General features: G+C 39.7%; 3 protein-coding genes across 6 annotated transcripts in view; all 3 read left to right on the top strand.

Moving 5' to 3' along the window:
• The window catches only part of sez6l (seizure related 6 homolog (mouse)-like), a 51,508-nt gene extending 46,739 nt beyond the window's left edge, over nucleotides 1-4,769 (top strand). For all 3 annotated transcript variants that reach the window (XM_079598637.1, XM_079598638.1, XM_079598636.1), the window contains exons 11-17: nucleotides 96-290; nucleotides 407-598; nucleotides 705-899; nucleotides 1,243-1,278; nucleotides 1,449-1,563; nucleotides 2,692-2,797; nucleotides 3,933-4,769. In XM_079598637.1, coding sequence (XP_079454763.1) covers nucleotides 96-290; nucleotides 407-598; nucleotides 705-899; nucleotides 1,243-1,278; nucleotides 1,449-1,563; nucleotides 2,692-2,797; nucleotides 3,933-3,962 — 869 coding nt within the window. In that variant the 3' untranslated portion in view covers nucleotides 3,963-4,769. The remainder of the gene's footprint in view (nucleotides 1-95; nucleotides 291-406; nucleotides 599-704; nucleotides 900-1,242; nucleotides 1,279-1,448; nucleotides 1,564-2,691; nucleotides 2,798-3,932) is intronic.
• A 1,300-nt stretch (nucleotides 4,770-6,069) lies between these two features.
• Nucleotides 6,070-12,269, top strand: tpst2 (tyrosylprotein sulfotransferase 2). Of its 2 annotated transcripts, XM_079599895.1 has the most exons (6): nucleotides 6,070-6,366; nucleotides 6,701-7,204; nucleotides 8,188-8,505; nucleotides 9,375-9,573; nucleotides 11,085-11,135; nucleotides 11,753-12,269. In XM_079599895.1, the coding sequence occupies exons 2-6, from the start codon at nucleotides 6,705-6,707 to the stop codon at nucleotides 11,789-11,791; spliced, it is 1,107 nt and encodes a 368-aa protein (XP_079456021.1). In that variant the 5' UTR covers nucleotides 6,070-6,366; nucleotides 6,701-6,704; the 3' UTR covers nucleotides 11,792-12,269. The 2 variants fall into 2 exon arrangements, with proteins under 2 accessions (XP_079456021.1, XP_079456022.1); XM_079599896.1 differs by lacking the exon at nucleotides 6,070-6,366 and having other exon boundaries at nucleotides 6,564-7,204.
• Nucleotides 12,270-12,548: 279 nt separating this feature from the next.
• On the top strand, nucleotides 12,549-17,046 carry ubc (ubiquitin C). The gene is made up of 2 exons (XM_079599113.1): nucleotides 12,549-12,669; nucleotides 14,885-17,046. Exon 2 carries the CDS (start codon nucleotides 14,892-14,894, stop codon nucleotides 16,947-16,949), a length of 2,058 nt encoding a protein of 685 aa, XP_079455239.1. The 5' UTR covers nucleotides 12,549-12,669; nucleotides 14,885-14,891; the 3' UTR covers nucleotides 16,950-17,046.
• The last annotated feature ends 1,600 nt before the right edge of the window (nucleotides 17,047-18,646 follow it).

The raw sequence follows: 18,646 nt of genomic DNA, 5'->3' as shown, positions 1-18,646 counted from the left end.
TAATTATGTCAATAAACAAATTATGCACAAAAAAAGTCATTTCTAACTTGTGTGAGAAATAGAAGAGGTTCAATTATTTGACCCCTGTTTTCCAGAGGTGTCGCGCAATGACTCGTGTCCAGATCTCCCTGAGATCCAGAATGGCTGGAAGACCACGTCTCATGCAGCGCTGGTGCGTGGAGCTCGCATCACATATCAGTGCGACCCGGGGTACGACCTCGTGGGCAGTGAAACCCTGACCTGTCAGGTGGACCTAAGCTGGAACACCCAGCCTCCGTTCTGTGAGAAGAGTGAGTCAAGCATTTGGGTGTCTTTGCTAATTGGAGTCTGAAGAACTTTTACTTTCGGCAGATTCAAATGTCATCCTTCTCAGCTTTGTCTCTTTTTCCTCCCTTCCCCTCATTAGTTATGTACTGCACAGACCCTGGACACGTGGAGCACTCCACGCGCACTCTGTCTGATCCCAAACTCTTGGTTGGCACCACTATCCAGTATAGCTGCATTCCCGGATTTATCCTGCAGGGCGGCGCCACACTCACTTGCTATGGTCGAGAACCCGGCACCCCTGTTTGGACGTCTCGCTTGCCACATTGCGTTTGTGAGTTGTTCCCACAAATGTTTTGTCCAAAATGTCTGTATTTTCTATTTAAATCCCTTTTTTATCCATCAATTTTCCTGATTTTATTTCTTACACTGTATAATAGCGGAAGAGTCCGTGTCCTGTGAGAATCCCGGCCTTCCTGACAACGGCTACCAGATATTGTCAAAAAGGCTTTACCTACCGGGAGAGTCTCTAACCTTCATGTGCTACCAAGGCTATGAGCTCATTGGGGAGATTGCCATCAAGTGCATTCTGGGAAATCCCTCATTTTGGAGTGGTCCATTACCTCTTTGCAGAGGTAAGGAAAGATATTTACAGAGAATTTGTATGTATATAAATGTACAGGGGTTTATCCCTCACGCCAAGATGTATTATTATTATTATCATTCTTTTTTATTATAAAAAATATTAATGTTCTTTTTTTACATTTCAAAAAATAATGTTGATCCCAACAATTGCATTTTGTTTTCTATTTATAACTACCCTAGTGAAGCTGCATAACAGATATTTATGAATATTCAAATAAAATATGTAAATATCTGTGATGTGAATACTACATACAAATGTTCATTGTTATTGTTTTATTATATTATTATATGTTAAAAGTTGAAATATATATTATTTTTCCCTAATATTTTCAGTCAATCATGAATGTTCTGGCAATCATGCACTAGAGGGTAAGTTTTACTGTTTAATGTACTAATGTAAGCAAAGGTTTGAATTTTATAGATTGTATCTCAGTGTTTACCAATTGTTACCCTTGTTATCAGAGTTTTGATTGTTGTTGTAGTGGGTAAAGCAGGCGAAAATGAATTCTTAATGTATTTCATATTTGTATCTTGTCTAGTGGCTGAGGCTGCTGCAGACTCTTCTTTTGATGGGGGAAGTATGGCTCTAGCTATATTTATACTGGTGCTGCTAGTGTCTGTTTTACTGGGAGGAGCCTACATCTATGTCACAAGGTGAGCAATATACTGTGGAAAGTGTTAGTATTACTAACAGAGTGCATTAGCCCCTGCACCCTTTTTCAGCAGTGCTGGTTCTGGAAGTATTTTTTCATTCATTTTTCCCATAGGGATTTTAAAATAGTCGTTGTTAAAGAGTTAAAAGTAGGGATGCATTGTCCGATATCAATAACAAAAAAACGAAAATCGATATATTGGCCGGTAAATATAAAAAACAAATGTTATATCATTTTTGAGAGCCTGATTACAAAAACAAAAGTCTCACCATTAAAAGCCATATAGTATCAAGCACACAATTATAATTTTATGTGGCCTATGTGACGGACTTTCACTTCTAATCATATTTCAAGCAATTCAAAACCATCATGGCGAACAGTACGCATCTGAAATGTCTCAGCTGAAGGAAATAATCCATTATTTATCGGCTTTTATATATCGGCTAAATATTCTTATTGGCCCGGTAATGTTAACATTAAAGTGAACATATATCGGCCGATACCGATATGGTGCCCGATATATCGTGCATCCCTAGTTATAAGTCATGAACTAAGCCAATCAGCTACAAGGTGAATCATAATACTACAAACTTTGATTTGAAGCAAAAACATTTGTGAAAATTGGATAAAAAGACAAGACAAGACAAGACTGACTCTGATTGGTGGAATTTTCTGTACAGCATCATGGGTAATGTAGTTTTTCACCAGGAATTCCACTGTTAAACACAATTATTTTAAGTAATAAGCTGAAATAACGTGAACTGACGGTTTCAACTGAAGTGAATACACACAGTAAGCCTGTCTTTAGAGGTTTATAAGTTATCGTTCAAAATGAATTTTCCTTATGGAGAAAATGAATGGAGTTTTTACTTCCGTAACCCGTCTGTTGTGCTACTATAAAGAGCTGCCGATGTTCATGAGCACTTACACATGTTCTGTTGCTCATTTAATAGACTGCTCAAAGCTGCTTGTACTAATAATGTTGTGAAATGAGATTGGTTTCTTCATAAAGGATTTAATAGCTTGAAGTGTAATGATATGTGTGGGTGGGAAAACAGACACCATGGTTGTCCATTGCTGAAACGAGAGAACATGTGCTGCGTTTGAACCCCTCTTCTGTGTTCCTCAGGTGCCGTTATCATTCGAACCTGAGACTTCCTCTGATGTATCCGCATCCCTACAGCCAAATCACCGTGGAAACTGAGTTTGACAACCCCCTCTACGAGACTGGAGGGGTGAGAGTTTTCTTGAACACCTTAGCAACCGCCTTGGCAATCACATAGAACACATAAAACCTCCTAGAGAACCCTAGTCCTGGCAATCATCCAAAACACCTGAACAACCAACCACTTAGCAACTCCATAGGAAATGCTTAGAAAAGCCTTGGCAATCAGCCCTAAGCAGCACCCAGAACTACTTTTGAGAAACCACTTAACAACTCACAGAAACCCCTAGCAACCACCTAGAAACTCCTTAGCAACCATCTAGAACCCTGTAGGAACATAGCACTGCCATGGCAACTTCTCAGAACACCCTAGCAACCGCATGGGTCTTGGCAATCATCCAAACCACCTACCTCTAGGTGGTTTGGATGATTGCCAAGACCCATGCGCGCACACCTAGAACTGAGAAAAAAACCTAGCAGAAAGCACACCTAGAACTGGTTAGGAACCACATAGCACTTCCCTGCAACTTCCCAGAGCACCCTAGCAACAGCATAGGTCTTGGTAATCATCCAAAACATCTGAAAAACCACTTAGCAACTTCCAGAAAACCCTAGCAACGCCCTAGCAACCATCTAGAACCCTGTAGGAACCATATAGCACTGCCCTGGCAACCTCCCAGAGCATCATAGCAACCGCATAAGTCTTGGCAATCATCCAAAACATCCGAGAAACCACTAATCAACTCCCAGAAAACCTTAGCAATCACCTAACAACTCCCTAGCAACCATGTAGAAATGCTTAGGAACCACATAACACTTCCCTGGCAACTTCCCCGAGCACCTTAGCAACCGCATAGTTCTTGGCAATCATCCAAAACATCTGACAAACCACTTAGCAACTCCCAGAAAACCCTTGCAACCACCTAGCAACTCCCTAGCAACCATCTAAAACTTTGTAGGAACCACATAGCACAGCCCTGGCAACTTCCCAGAGCACCCTAGCAACCACAAGTATTGGCAATCATCCAAAACATCTGACAAACCAGTTAGCAACTCCTACCAATAGCCTAATCCGCCATCCTGAACCACATAACAAGGCCCAGGAAATCACCAAGTAGAACAACATCACCTGTGCGAGCAATGAGTTTTTTTACATGATCAAACGTGGTAATTCTCACAGCATCTCTTGCGTTTATTTTCTACAGGACACGAGAGAATATGAGGTGTCCATATGAAGAGGCCCACAGACACGTCCCGTATTGCTCCAGCTCTTAGAGGAAGTGATGTAAATATATCCTGACAATTCCACTCTCCCCACCTCCCCAACCTCCAGAGGAAAGGGTGCTCATCAGCCGAGAGAGAGAGAGAGAGAGAGAGAGAGAGAGAGAGAGAGAGAGAGAGAGGGGCGTGAAGGGAAAGGGTCTGTGAAACAGGAAGTATCAGTGCAGAGATCGTTCGGCCTGTAGACGTTACTGTGGTTTTACGACATGTGACTCAACACGTATGCACTCACAGACGGAGGCTCTCATTCTGCCATTCACAAACGCGCGCGTGTGTGTGTGTGTGTGTGTGTGTGTGTGTGTGTGTGTGTGTGTGTGTGTGTGTGTGTGTGTGTGTGTGTGTGTGTGTGTGTGTGTGACATGACAAGTGAGTGGAAAAAAACAAGTGATGGGTTTGCACATTGTTCTTTCGCCTCAATTCTGTAACTTATGGGACAGTCTAACCCTGAGGTACGTGCTCCGATATAAAGGGGTCGTGGTGGCGCCGTCCTGTGTCTGTCTGTCTGTGGCCCGTCCTGCCTGCTGTCATTTTTAAGTCTTTGTACTTAGAGCAGTTTGTAGTGCAGGTTTTAAAGTAGTATTTTTCCCCTGCAAGTGACGTCCTACTGCAGCAGAGACCAGATGATGTATTTATTTTGAAGTATATATGTGAAATGTTCTCTGCTGTATAATGAATACTTCATTTTTGGAGATCAACAAAAAAAAATGTAACTGATTTCTCTAAAGAAATGTGAAAAATAAATTCATTTAAATCTTTTTTAACCCTGAAGTGTCCTGATTTTATTAAAGGCTTTTATTTTAAAAGAGATCATCTGACAGAAATAGGGCATTTATGCTCCACTGATTACAAATCTCACAAAATCTGCCCATTGGACAGAAAATGTTAAAATTAAATCTCTTTAATATTAAGACTTTGCTAGAGTCTCATGCATTTCAGATGTTTCTCCTAAGAAAAGTCAAGTCTCAAACTTGCTCATTACGGTCACATTAATGACATTTTGGGGGAAATAAAGGTCCATTGTCTATAGAGTGCAACAGTCGGGTTGTGGAAGTAAAAACTCAGCCCATTAATTTTCAGGAAGTTAATTTTGTCAGCCCATGTTATTTCAGCTTTAAAAAAAAAAAAAAAAAAAAAACTGCATTCATCAGCAGAATTCCCAGTTAAACACTACATTACCCATGATGCCGTACAGAAAATTCCACCAATCAGTGAGTCGAAAAAAGCAACTTGCTCCAAAATAGTTCTTTAGCTCCGCCCACTCCCATGAAGTCGTAATCCCTCTAAGCTCTCACAATACTTCAATATTTGTATATGCATATTTTGCAATAAACTTCAAATATATTGTTTATTTGTCATCAACATTTGTACTTTTTTTCTGTACTTTATTCATTATGCTGTTCGCAAAGCTTCATGGGATTGAATTTATTTCCCTCACTAAAAAGTACACAGTCTTGTAGGCTACCTTTGTAATTTTGTTAGATTTTCATAAACTATTTTTGATTCCAATCAAAGTTTGTAGTGTTGTGATTTACCTCGTAGCTGATTGGCTTGGTTCGTGGCTTATAAGTATTTAAGAAAGACCTTTTTGAAAATCCCTATTGGAAAAACTGAATGAAAAAAATATTTCCGGAACCAGCGCTGCTGAAAAAGTGGGCGGGGACTGTTGATGATGTATGATCCACAGTAGTCACTCACAAAAATCAGCAGCAGCTTTCTGTTGACCAACTTGAACCCATTGTGAAACCTGAGTGGGGAACTTTTTCGCTTTCATGTCAAATTCCCATGAAATGTATATTGAAATGACTGCAAAACATTGCTGAACAACAGTAGCCTAAATGTGACAGAAGTTGACCTTGACTCAAAATGATCATTCAATCGAATACTTCTACACTCATTTTACAGCTCTATATTTTTACAGCATTTGTGTCTAGATTTGCTGAGGAATCTTCTGAGATAAATAAATTAACTATTAAAAAAGCAATTTGCAATCTTCCTGGTATATCAGCACAGTCTAATGGAGTGGAAACATCAGCCTCCTACTTGCATGCAAATGCCACATTTACTTGTCAAAGTTTCACACCTTTTCTCATTTCCTCAGTTCACCCATTTCCTTTAAATGTTTTTTGAAAGTGTTAAATGTATGCATCACATTTGCACAGATTGAGCACATTTGATGTTTAGAGACACGGGGAAAGACATCTCGCAAGTTGTTTGGTAGAGGAGAATTGTTGGCTGTCAGGAAAGATCAAAACTGATAGTCTTTCTAAACTGCGTTCACTTCCTCTTCGTGCATTCTGCCCATTTGACTTCACCTCAGCGCATGGAGATCATGCGATGTTCATTGTTTTTCTTGTGAAGGTGAGTTAGCGTCCTTAATGACTTGTGCGTATAGTGTTTAATGCATATCTTTTAATGTCACTTTATCAGTGTATTATCTTTTTTCAGCTCCATATTTCCTGTGAATGTCATGCATGTAGCATAAACAACTTTCACTTTTTTTTTTATATATGCACAAAAGTCATTTTTAAAGAATGTTGTTATGATATAGATCTGATTAATGACACTCATAGTTCCTGTAACCAGTTAACCAGTCTCGCAGTTCACAACAAACTATTTGCAGAAGTAGCCAACAGAGGAAGTGCAGTCAATCCGGTGTTTAAACTTAAAATGTTTTCCTCTTGCAATGTCTCAGAGTGATGCGGTTGTCAGTCAAACGGACAGTTGTACTCCTGCTAACCGTGTTCGGAGCGTGGTCTCTTACTAGGACTCTATATCGAGTGCTGGCATGCCTCGGAGAGCTTCCCAGAACTCATGTGGTGTCTATGCGGTCTCGAAACTGGAACCGGACACAGTATCGGTATAATCAGAACACCCCAATGGTGTTTGTGGGCGGTGTTCCACGATCAGGGACCACTCTGATGCGTGTCATGCTCGACGCCCACCCTGACATCCGCTGCGGGGAGGAGACGCGGGTGATCCCCAGGATGCTGGCCATGCGGCAGGCATTGGGAAGGCAGGATTCAGGGGAACGCTGGGCTCTGGAGGACGAGGGAGTCAGTCAAGAGATGCTGGACACTGCAACCAGTGCCTTCATCCTGGAGGTCATCGCGCGTCATGGAGAACCTGCACGAGTGCTGTGCAATAAAGACCCCTTTACACTGAAGAGCGCGGTTTATCTGTCACGCATTTTCCCCAAGTAAGATTAGAGGATTATTTTATTTTATTTTATGCTAATTAACAAGTTCTACACAAATACATTTACATTAGTTATACATTTTATTTTGCTTGATAAGATTAAATAAAATAAAATAAATCGATATAAGCATATTTTGTATTACACCACCATTCAAGAGTTTGGGGCTAGTATGATAAAAAAAAAAAAAAAAAAAAATACATTTACATCACAGGAATATATTAGGGTTACATGTGAGAAGATGCCCCCTTAAGAACAATGTGCATTTCATTTGTAAAATGATTCAGAGGCCATCTTACCCCACTATATATATATATATATATATATATATATATATATATATATATATATATATATATATATATATATATAAATAAAATACTAATTCAACTATTCTATTTAAAATTACATTTTCACAATTTAGTTGAAAAATGTAATAACTGATGACAGACAAAGCAGAATCCCAGTAAAAGAGATTCATCTGAAAGGTATTTACATAAAGATTTACATAATTAATTGCCCATATTTTAATTGAAGAAATCTCATAATAGCAACACTATGCAAATTGTACGATTTCACTCAAGTAACCTATAGATTATAATGAAAGCAAATCTGTCTTAAATCTAATCTAATACATGGAAATACTGATTAATAACCCCATTAATTAATCAATTAACATAATACAATGTCCTAGATCACAATTTACCAGAGACACTAAATCAATTTAACTCAAAACTGTTTTGACTGACTGAGTGTAAACTATACAAATAAAAATAAATAGCATAGCCATTCATCAAAAGGGCTGAGAAGAGATTCTGTGTCAATATAGGCTATTCAAATAGACAAATAAAATACATTAGTTTTTTTTTCTTGTGTCTAAAATAATTGCTTTGCCTTTGTTGTTCAAATGGCAGAAAAATCCTTTCCATTTCTCATCTTCCTCATGGCATTTTACTCATCCCACCTGTCATCATCTGTCCTTTCAGCTCGAAATTCCTGCTAATGCTCAGAGATGGTCGAGCGTCAGTTCACTCTATGATCTCCAGACGAGTGACTATCTCTGGCTTCAACCTGTCCAGCTACAGGGACTGTCTGACTAAATGGAGCAATGCAATTGAAGTGATGCTCTCCCAGTGTATGGCTGTCGGCCAGAGGCGGTGTATGGCGGTCCGCTATGAGGATCTGGTGCTGCAGCCACGAGCCACCATGCAGCGTGTGCTTCATTTTCTCAAATCCCCGTGGGATGAAGGGGTTCTTCACCATGAGGAGGCCATTGGGCGGCCAGGAGGGGTATCACTGTCTCGGTGGGGTGAAATTACATTTCATGTTTTAGGCCAAGGATAGACACCGTTGGTCCTGGAGGGCTGCTGTCCTGCAGAGTTTAGCTCCAACCCTGAAAAAAAAAAAACTCACATGCCAGTAGTCTAGGCTGTGTTTGAAATTGTGCCCTATACCCTCAATTACTATTCCCTACATAAGTCCACTAATATAGTCCACTTCGAGGAGTGAATAAAAATGAATCTGAGTGAATTTGAGACACTAATTGCGCCTGAAGGGCTGCTGCTTTTGCATAGTTTGTGCTTGCGGTTTAATAATCAGCAAACTGGCAGCTCCAGTAGTAATGAAAATATTTATCTTCAACTCTGTCATGGAAACTAGCATGTATAAACCTTAATAAGCAATTTAATAATCAATTAAAAAGGAATTTACCTGTATGATATTACGCTGTAGCCACATTGGACCTGCGAGTAGCCGGGTGCCTGAAAACGCAAACTTTTGAAACCGGTCTCCGTGTTAAGAACAAAAACGCGAATCTCTGGTCATGCACATGCGTATTACGTGTCAGTATACAGTGTTTCATCGGCATCTAATGGCCTAGCAGCAAATACAGCGTTTTTAGTCTTGGATTGCGCAGATCTGTGTGAATTAGGATCGTTTTGACAATGGTGTCGTCTGTACGCGGAAAACTCAAAGGAAAAACTTCTCCATTTTAAGCATATCGTTGTCGTGTAAACGTACCCTTAGTGATCCTGAAGACATTGATTAGCTTGTTCAGGTGTGTTTAAATAGGGTTGCAGGACAGCGGCACTCCTCCAGGAACGACGTTGCCTATCCCTGTTTTTCGGCCTTCTTCTGTTTCTTGTCAATACTCACTTTTCTCTATGTTTTTAAGAACCGAACGCTCCACAGATCAGGTGATCAAACCAGTTAACCTGGAAGCTCTCACACGATGGGTCGGCCACATCCCAGCAGACGTCCAGTTGGACATGGAGAAGATCGCTCCAATGCTTCGTAAACTGGGCTACAACCCCAACGCCAATCCCCCAGACTATGGTCCACCAGATCCCGAAGTGATCAACAATACTCAAAGGGTATATTTGAACACAGAATATATGCATTTCAATTAATTCAGTGCAACTCATAGATCAGAGTTGCTACACTCTATAAAATAAAGATAAGATTTTATCTTAAAGGATTAGTTCACTCATGTCATCCAAGATGTCCATGTCTTTCTTTCTTCAGTCGAAAAGAAATTAAGGTTTTTGATTTTCATTTCATTTTGAAACATTTCTCCATATAATGGACGTCAATGGGCCCCAAACGGTTCAAGGTCCAAATGACAGTGTCAGTGCAGCTTCAAAGGGCTTTAAACGATACCAGACGATGAATACGGGTCTTATCTAGCGAAACGCTCGGCGATTTAAAAAATAAATAAAAAAGTATAAGTTTTATAAGCACAAATGCTCGCCTTGCTCTGTTCTGTGATGCGCGTTCGTGACGTCACGTAATCGAGTCAGTGTTTACAAATGTGCGGAAGGAGGACCATATACACAAATTTAAATGTCTTTGTGTCAGTGTATCGTTTAAAATGCCCATTGCGTGTGCGTATCCTGGGTGTTGTAATATTAAAAAGCCTAAAAGAAAATTTTCGTCAGGACAGAAATGTTTGACTTTTCATAGAAGCGTGACCTTTTCAACGTAATTGCGTATTGCGTGACGTCACGAACGCGCATTACAGAACAGAGCAAGGCGAGCATTTGTGCTTATAAAACTTAAACTATTTTATTTATTTTTTAAATGACCGAGCGTTTCGCTAGATAAGACCCGTATTCATCGTCTGGTATCGTTTAAAGCCCTTTGAAGCTGCACTGACACTGTCATTTGGACCTTGAACCGTTTGGGGCCCATTGACGTCCATTATATGGAGAAATGTTTTCATCAAAAACCTTAATTTCTTTTCGACTGAAGAAAGAAAGACATGGGGTGAGTAAATTATCAGCAAAAGTGAACTAATCCTTTAATTTTTATAAAGATAAAAATAAAGGTTCTTATCAGTGTTTGGAAAGCAACTCTGAAACTGTAGTTTGACAAGCTACAAGCTACTTGTAAGTTAAAGTTAAGATACTATAAAAAAGTAGCTACATTGAAACTACTTTTTTTTACAATGACGTATATTACAAATAACTGAATGAGTTTCTTTTCGGTTGACTGATACTTTGCCAAAGCAATGGCCAAAACATGACATTGGGGATCTTTTAGGTTGATTACAAAAATTGTGTGTACAAAGTACACTTGCTGTACAAAGTAGTTAGCTGCTAGAAAAGCTATACTGTTTTAAAAGTAAAGAGCTGCTGTCAAACTACTGAAATAATGTAGTTAAGTTTGTAGCGTCGCTACTTGTAGTAAGCTACCCAACATTGGTTCTTATTGGCATCTGTTGTGAATTGCATTCTAAGAGTTGCATGTTTTGTGCTTACGACACTCTGTAATGGTTCCCTTTTGTATTGTACATGCACAGAAAAAACTCAGTGTGTCACATGTATACATAGTGAACGAGATAGTTTTTTGTAAATGTAATAAAGTAATTTCCCTTTTTTCTTAGGTATTGAGAGGAGATTTTAAAACTCCTACAAGCCTGAAAAGATTGAGACAAGTAAGTGCATGCTTTTGGTTGTTTAACATACTTTGGCCCCAAAAAAATTTTTGAAACACAAAATGTCTGAATGTTATTAAGTTGGATGACAAACATTTAAGCAAGTGTAATTTATTTGAAAAAAAGACAGCACAAGCACACATTTCAGGCTAAACTGCTGACAATAAATATGTTTGTTAGGTTTGAAATGATATATATATATAAATATTGTATATGATTTTGGACACTTTCTGGTTGTCAAAGGTTAGTAGAACATAGTTAAGGTGAACTACATGTGTGGTTACGCTACTAGTTTATATTGGTTTTAGTTTATATAAAGTCATTGCAAAACTGGCAGAAGCTAGTTGTAGAAAATTTCTAGCATTGCTTATGTGCAGATGCCACTTGATTTGGTGTTTTGTTGTCTAAAGCAATTATATTAGGCCTATATATGTCCCAATATTTTTTGTGGGCAAATATATATATATATATATATATATATATATATATATATATATATATATATATATATATATATATACATATATAGTAGCCTATATATTATGATTGTAGGCCGCTGTCTTTAGTTGTTTTGCATTAACCATGCTCATTTTGAAAACATGTGTTTCTTTTGACAGGTATCTCCAAAGTTAAATTCTAAAGGAGGAGGAAACTGAACAGAGTTCTGCATTGATTGCAATATGTTCTTGTGTTCAGCTTTGGATACCTTGACCATTATGTGCCATACACCTTGGAGGCCTTTCACATGATAGAGAGCAATGATGAAAAATATCATTATTTTGCAATAACTGTAGGCCTAGTTACATTCCTGTGTTACCTGTGACTAAATCTTAATATATACCACATGGTGTAATGTAATATTTACTTTCTGGTGTTCTCAGAATAGTATTAATCTATGGAAGTTAACCATCACTGAAGTGAAGTTCATAAACACTGCAATTTTGTGTCTTTTTTTGGGAAATGAGAAAAGCGTGACGTTGCGCTTGGTGACGCACTGAATGCTGTTGTTATGTGCCAGCGTTCATTTTCTTGACCTAGATATTATTAAATAGAGCCTATTTCCATTGCCAAAATCAACTCGTTTACCTCAGTGTTTCTAAAAGTGTATTATTTCAATAAAAAATATTTAATATAAATCGCGTAGTGTGTTATTTTGAAGCCTATGTGTCATTTTGATCTCAAAACATTTGATCAAGGCCAATCTTGTGCAGAAAATCATATTACTCCGCCTGTCCCCCAACCCCCACGAACACACAAAATAAACAGATCGGTTTCACGTCCACACACAACTAATGTATAAAATGCTTATTGGTATATGTTCAGCATAACACATATGTTTTGTTTCCCATGAAACCAAGTTTTCAAATTTAATAGCTGCAGTTTTTTAAATAGTGCGTTGGGCGCAGCGGCGGAAGGATACAGCGGGTTGTGTATAAATACCCGGATCTTTTGTTTTGAGCAGTTAGATTCGCTTCTGTGACGAAAGGAAAGAGACTCATAAACTCCGCGCTCTTCAAGAAAGGAACATTTGTTTGTAAGTATGAAGTAAAATTTACACAAACGACGCCAGATATATCACTGCTTAAAAACAACAGAATTTTGTTTGATTGAGGTCTTTTTCGAATATATATACGTATATTTTAGAAAAAGCTAACGCGGTAGCTTTTATGCTAGCCGGCCTGTTGATTTCTGAGGACCAAATGTGTATGTTCTTTGTGATTTAGTTTCTATTTTTTGTAACTTAATGTGGTTATGTATCTAAATAATGTTCGTCGATGGTATATATGTAACGTTATGTTTTGTTCGCGTTCAGTAATTTGGCGACGAATTAGGCCGCAAAATAGGGCGGTGAGGTCATCGAATATCTGAATTCATCTGCGTTTAAAACATTTGTCAGCCGTCGACACGTTGATAAACTATTTCTCCCATCGAATTATAACTCTTATTTATATGTATGTTTATATATTCTACGTATTTATTCTGGCCATTTTCTGTTAATGTCGCCATTTTGTTTTCAATCGCCCATTTGTTAAACCTGACTCACAGCTGTGTCAGCATTAGTGACGGTGTAAACACACCTACCTTGTTTGTTTCTTTTATTATGAGTAACCTTCTAGATAATTCCTGGGCTTGTTTAACGATCATAAATAAGCACATTTTCAGTGTTCCACATTAACGCTTGTCCACGAGAAGTTAATTTGTTTATTTTTGAAGGGGTAACGTTAAGTGAAATAATTTTACTTGCTCCACCGGACAAGTAACTTAACGTTAGCCTGATTAAAACGTCAATAACAAAATAACTAGGGCATCACCGAAACGCGAGAATGTTCTGATTCTGTTAGGTTTAGTGTAAGAGGAGATTGATTGTGGATCATATATAATGTACATACTGACAGTAATATAAGGTTGCGCTGTTGAGGCTCGCGTAGCCTCTCAAAGAGAAATCGAAACAATATACTATACTTTACTGCGAAAAAAATACAAGATGTTTGTTATATTTATAACACGATAGTTGGGCAAAATTACACTAGGGCTGCAACTAACGATTATTTTTTCGATTAATCGGATAAAAATAAAGCATTAATTTCCAACCCTTTATTCAAAAACAGAACTGACAGTGCAAATTCACAGTGCAAAAAATCTTCAGAAAGTGCACAAACGGGTTGCTCCTTGAACATCCCTGAGCTGTTAAAGTAATACAAAACATTTTTATTGACTAACACAAAACACACACATGTATGCTTTACATCTGCCAAATATATAGGACTTTTTTTTAATAAAGTGCACAAAATGATGTGTATTTTTGTTTTGAGTGACCTGAGCTGTCAAAACAATAAATAATTTAAAAAAAATAAATACAAATCAGAAAACTTAACAGGATTTGTTTAAACGTCAGAACTTTTTCTCCACACTACACTCACAGACGCACAAATTCTCACACTCAAAGACGCACACTCACTAAAAAATACAATGGATTGACCACCTCGTATGGCGTGTATTTTGCAGCTCATCCTTTCCGAGCATATAGTGAAGTTTCTCTGAGTCATTTGAAATGACTCAATGACTCAAAGAATTAAAAATTCAGTGCTGCTCGGACACACTCGGTCTCTCTTGCGCGCAAATAGACTCGGTCTCTATCGCGCGCTCTCAGAGGCACTCGGTCTCTCTCGCGCGCAAACACACTCTATATCGCGCGCTCTCGGACACACTCGGTCTCTCGCGCGTGCAGACACACTCGCGCGCAAACACGCGTGTCAAGCGCAGTGTCGCTCGCGGAGTTTGCTTCGCTTTTGTCCAGTCTGGCGCCTCATAGCTCTACGCTCCAATAATTTTTTTTTTTTTTTTTAAAACATCTGTGTCGTGGGACACAACGAATCGGTTATGAAATTAGTTGCCAACTATTTGGATAATCGATTTTATCGATTCGTTGTTGCAGCCCTTAATCACACAGCCAAGAATGCTGTCTTCAATACCATCACGATTGAAAATGTGACTGATTTCATATAACCGTTCAATAAAGTAGTTAATTTTAATGTCACTTACATTGGGGTAATTATCACAAATGCAGATTTTACTATTTCAAAGATGATAGGACAAAGTATATTGCTTCAGAATAAATTATATTTGCGCACAAAATCCTGTTTGTCTGGACAAGCATCTATTTTTACTCTGACAAGTGAGTGAAAGAGTGCATGGCATTCACCAATGCAATATATGTTGACATTCATTTTCATTTGTTTGCTTTCTAGCGTAAAGATGCAGATCTTTGTAAAGACGCTGACTGGCAAGACCATCACTCTTGAGGTTGAGCCCAGCGACACCATTGAGAATGTCAAGGCCAAGATCCAGGACAAAGAAGGCATTCCTCCTGACCAGCAGCGTCTGATCTTCGCTGGTAAACAGTTGGAAGATGGACGCACACTGTCCGACTACAACATCCAGAAAGAGTCCACCCTCCATCTGGTGCTCCGCCTTAGGGGTGGTATGCAGATCTTCGTTAAGACCTTGACTGGAAAAACCATCACCCTCGAGGTTGAGCCCAGCGACACCATTGAGAACGTCAAGGCCAAGATCCAGGACAAGGAAGGCATTCCTCCTGACCAGCAGCGTCTGATCTTTGCTGGTAAACAGTTGGAAGATGGACGCACACTGTCCGACTACAACATACAGAAAGAGTCCACCCTCCATCTGGTGCTCCGCCTTAGGGGTGGTATGCAGATCTTCGTTAAGACCCTGACTGGCAAAACCATCACCCTCGAGGTTGAACCCAGCGACACCATTGAGAACGTTAAGGCCAAAATCCAGGACAAAGAAGGCATTCCTCCTGACCAGCAGCGTCTGATCTTCGCTGGTAAACAGTTGGAAGATGGACGCACACTGTCCGACTACAACATCCAGAAAGAGTCCACCCTCCATCTGGTGCTCCGCCTTAGGGGTGGTATGCAGATCTTCGTGAAGACCTTGACTGGCAAGACCATCACCCTCGAGGTTGAGCCCAGCGACACCATTGAGAACGTCAAGGCCAAGATCCAGGACAAAGAAGGCATTCCTCCTGACCAGCAGCGTCTGATCTTCGCTGGTAAACAATTGGAAGATGGACGCACACTGTCCGACTACAACATCCAGAAAGAGTCCACCCTCCATCTTGTGCTCCGCCTTAGGGGTGGAATGCAGATCTTCGTAAAGACCCTGACTGGCAAGACCATCACCCTCGAGGTTGAGCCCAGCGACACCATTGAGAACGTCAAGGCCAAGATCCAGGACAAAGAAGGCATTCCTCCTGACCAGCAGCGTCTGATCTTCGCTGGTAAACAATTGGAAGATGGACGCACACTGTCCGACTACAACATCCAGAAAGAGTCCACCCTCCATCTTGTGCTCCGCCTTAGGGGTGGTATGCAGATCTTCGTGAAGACCCTGACTGGCAAGACCATCACCCTCGAGGTTGAGCCCAGCGACACCATTGAGAACGTCAAGGCCAAAATCCAGGACAAGGAAGGCATTCCTCCTGACCAGCAGCGTCTGATCTTCGCTGGTAAACAGTTGGAAGATGGACGCACACTGTCCGACTACAACATCCAGAAAGAGTCCACCCTCCATCTGGTGCTCCGCCTTAGGGGTGGTATGCAGATCTTCGTGAAGACCTTGACTGGCAAGACCATCACCCTCGAGGTTGAGCCCAGCGACACCATTGAGAACGTTAAGGCCAAGATCCAGGACAAGGAAGGCATTCCTCCTGACCAGCAGCGTCTGATCTTCGCTGGTAAACAATTGGAAGATGGACGCACACTGTCCGACTACAACATCCAGAAAGAGTCCACCCTCCATCTGGTGCTCCGCCTTAGGGGTGGTATGCAGATCTTCGTGAAGACCTTGACTGGCAAGACCATCACCCTCGAGGTTGAGCCCAGCGACACCATTGAGAACGTTAAGGCCAAGATCCAGGACAAGGAAGGCATTCCTCCTGACCAGCAGCGTCTGATCTTCGCTGGTAAACAGTTGGAAGATGGACGCACACTGTCCGACTACAACATCCAGAAAGAGTCCACCCTCCATCTGGTGCTCCGCCTTAGGGGTGGTATGCAGATCTTCGTGAAGACCTTGACTGGCAAGACCATCACCCTCGAGGTTGAGCCCAGCGACACCATTGAGAACGTTAAGGCCAAGATCCAGGACAAGGAAGGCATTCCTCCTGACCAGCAGCGTCTGATCTTCGCTGGTAAACAGTTGGAAGATGGACGCACACTGTCCGACTACAACATCCAGAAGGAGTCCACCCTCCACCTTGTGCTCCGCCTTCGTGGGGGCAATTAATATGCTTAAGTTTAATATATAAGTCTTGAAAATTATCAGACCAATTACCATTTCCTTTGTTCATCTTAATCATTCAATAAAGTTCTGGCATTCCTGATTTTGCTGTCTGTCATCTCTTGAGTCATTAAAAAATTCTTTAATAGATTACAAATGTTAACATTTTCGGGATTTAAATTGGTTTATAGGTATTTTTAATGGTTTAAACGTCAAATTTAACATTATTAAATGGTGAGTGACTATGCTCATAGTATTTAATTGCGTAGAAGGTGCACTTTATGTACTATTTTTGGGGGGACACAAGAAATATTAACCCTGAAATCTAAAACTAAAGTTTCTTCCAATGTCTGAAGGGAATTTCACATCTTTTATCTACTACAGGGGTTGTAAAGTCAGGGGTCTAAACTTGGGTCTAGTGGGGGGAACTGCAATGTTAAATTTGATTAAAATAAAAAATATTAGTAATCCATTTAAATATACAAAATACAATTAACAGTTCATTACTGTGAGTTTTGTGTATTCTATTTTACGATTGGTTTCTATATAACAAGGGTGATCGTCTTTAGGGATCTGTGGTATAAAGACTGAAAAGCCCTGTTCTAATACATGGGTAATTCTCTTGCGTCGTAACTACCTCTGTGGCACACTGCAATTATTAAACCAGCCACAAGATGACACCAGAGGTTTTGCCTTTATAGGGTCTCATGTCTGTTATGGCTCATTTAAGTGTCTTTCGTCTGACCCTTGAGTCACGATGGCTGAATAGGTAATGATGAAATCATAGTAAATGCAGGTGCCCTACTTAAAATCTTTCAGGGTTGGTCATAAACCATTATCTAACATATCTGCTTTGTTTATGCATATCTGCATCAAAAGTGTAGCAGACACTTAATTCAAATTGACCAGCAGCACTTGTGTCTTGAACAACCTACAGTTGTTTATTGCATAAAGGCGATCACATACAATGTCTCTTAGCTACTTACTGCATTGTCTTGAAAATAATTCATACTGATATCAGTCTAAAAATCAGTCCAGCCATAACAGAAATATTGCAGCACTAAATGATAAACACGCCTTTAAGAGCTCTGCACAGCGAAAACAACTGCACTTATTGAAAGCAATAGATAAAGCTGTTGATGTTGGCCTGTTAAATGTTCAGTAAAGAATGCCATAATGTTTAAAAAGTAAGATTCAGCTGGTCTGACGAGTGTTCGAGTGTGACTGATTTTAAAAATGTCTAAATTCAACAAATTTATTGTGTCAATATAAGGTTAAGAACATTTAGACACTATTCCAATGCATTAGAGTGTCATGTGTTTTCAGAACATTTCATTCACTAAATACACAGACACATGTACTTGGGAAATATCATTCATAATTTGTGGTTTATCATATTTGTCATGCTCTTTAGTGCCTAAAACGTTTTCTTGTTTCCTAGGTCCCATGCAGTCCAGATTTGTCATAGATTAGAAATAAAAAATCACATGAATAGCCTCTTTAAACAGCTCGTTTGATGATGTTTCGCCTTCACCCTGATTGACATTTCACAGAATTATAGTATAAAATGTCAAATGAGGTGAAAATTTCAGTTTGACGGATTCATTGATGTTAGACTTGCACTGGCACACCAACAGAATCCTGATGAGCAACTGAAACATGAAACTCCTTTGTGAAGTGTGAATGGTTTTATTTGGCAACCT

Source organism: Phoxinus phoxinus, assembly GCF_949152265.1.
Source record: "Phoxinus phoxinus genome assembly, chromosome: 23".
NCBI classification, from domain to species: Eukaryota; Metazoa; Chordata; class Actinopteri; order Cypriniformes; family Leuciscidae; genus Phoxinus; species Phoxinus phoxinus.
This window is presented reverse-complemented; position numbering and strand designations above follow the sequence as displayed.

Bases quoted from the DNA above. Each gene is read 5' to 3' on its own strand.
- tpst2 (XM_079599895.1), top strand. From the start codon at position 6,705: ATGCGGTTGTCAGTCAAACGGACAGTTGTACTCCTGCTAACCGTGTTC. The intron at 9,574-11,084 runs GTATATTTGAAC...CTTTTTTCTTAG, and splicing joins TGATCAACAATACTCAAAGG to GTATTGAGAGGAGATTTTAA. The intron at 11,136-11,752 runs GTAAGTGCATGC...TTCTTTTGACAG, and splicing joins GCCTGAAAAGATTGAGACAA to GTATCTCCAAAGTTAAATTC.
- ubc (XM_079599113.1), top strand. From the start codon at position 14,892: ATGCAGATCTTTGTAAAGACGCTGACTGGCAAGACCATCACTCTTGAG.